General features: G+C 43.7%; 1 protein-coding gene across 1 annotated transcript in view; it reads right to left on the bottom strand.

Annotated features, from left to right (window-relative positions):
* The window catches only part of LOC119736509, a 22,951-nt gene extending 22,864 nt beyond the window's left edge, over positions 1-87 (bottom strand). The window contains exon 1 of the mRNA XM_038210524.1: positions 41-87. Within this exon, the coding sequence (XP_038066452.1) occupies positions 41-87 (47 nt within the window). The remainder of the gene's footprint in view (positions 1-40) is intronic.
* Between the last annotated feature and the right edge of the window lie 224 nt (positions 88-311).

Here is a 311-nt window from a genome sequence, read left to right as displayed (position 1 = left end):
GGCTAGGTCCTAAATATCGTTGATTCCGTTCCAACTCTACTTTGAGTTGACATCTTCCAGCTCCTGCTCCTGCTTTGCGACCAGCATTTTATAGCGAGCATTGCACACTCCACTTTTATTACTGCACATTTTGGGTGCGACTCCCTGTTGTAGCAGCAATATAATTTTATATCTGGCGTTGCCGGCACTGCAGTTTTCTGCATTATTTCCTTCAATTTTGCTGCTGATTTTTCGATTTTAACATCGAGCACGGAGAGGAAGGCATGAACGTAGGTCATCCCAAGTGGTGAGTAAATCCCTTGTGTGTTATT

This window comes from Patiria miniata, unplaced genomic scaffold, assembly GCF_015706575.1.
Source record: "Patiria miniata isolate m_02_andy unplaced genomic scaffold, ASM1570657v1 HiC_scaffold_3, whole genome shotgun sequence".
In the NCBI taxonomy this organism is placed as follows: domain Eukaryota; kingdom Metazoa; phylum Echinodermata; class Asteroidea; order Valvatida; family Asterinidae; genus Patiria; species Patiria miniata.
Note: the sequence above shows the minus strand (reverse complement) of the source record. Positions and strands in the feature narration are given on the sequence as shown.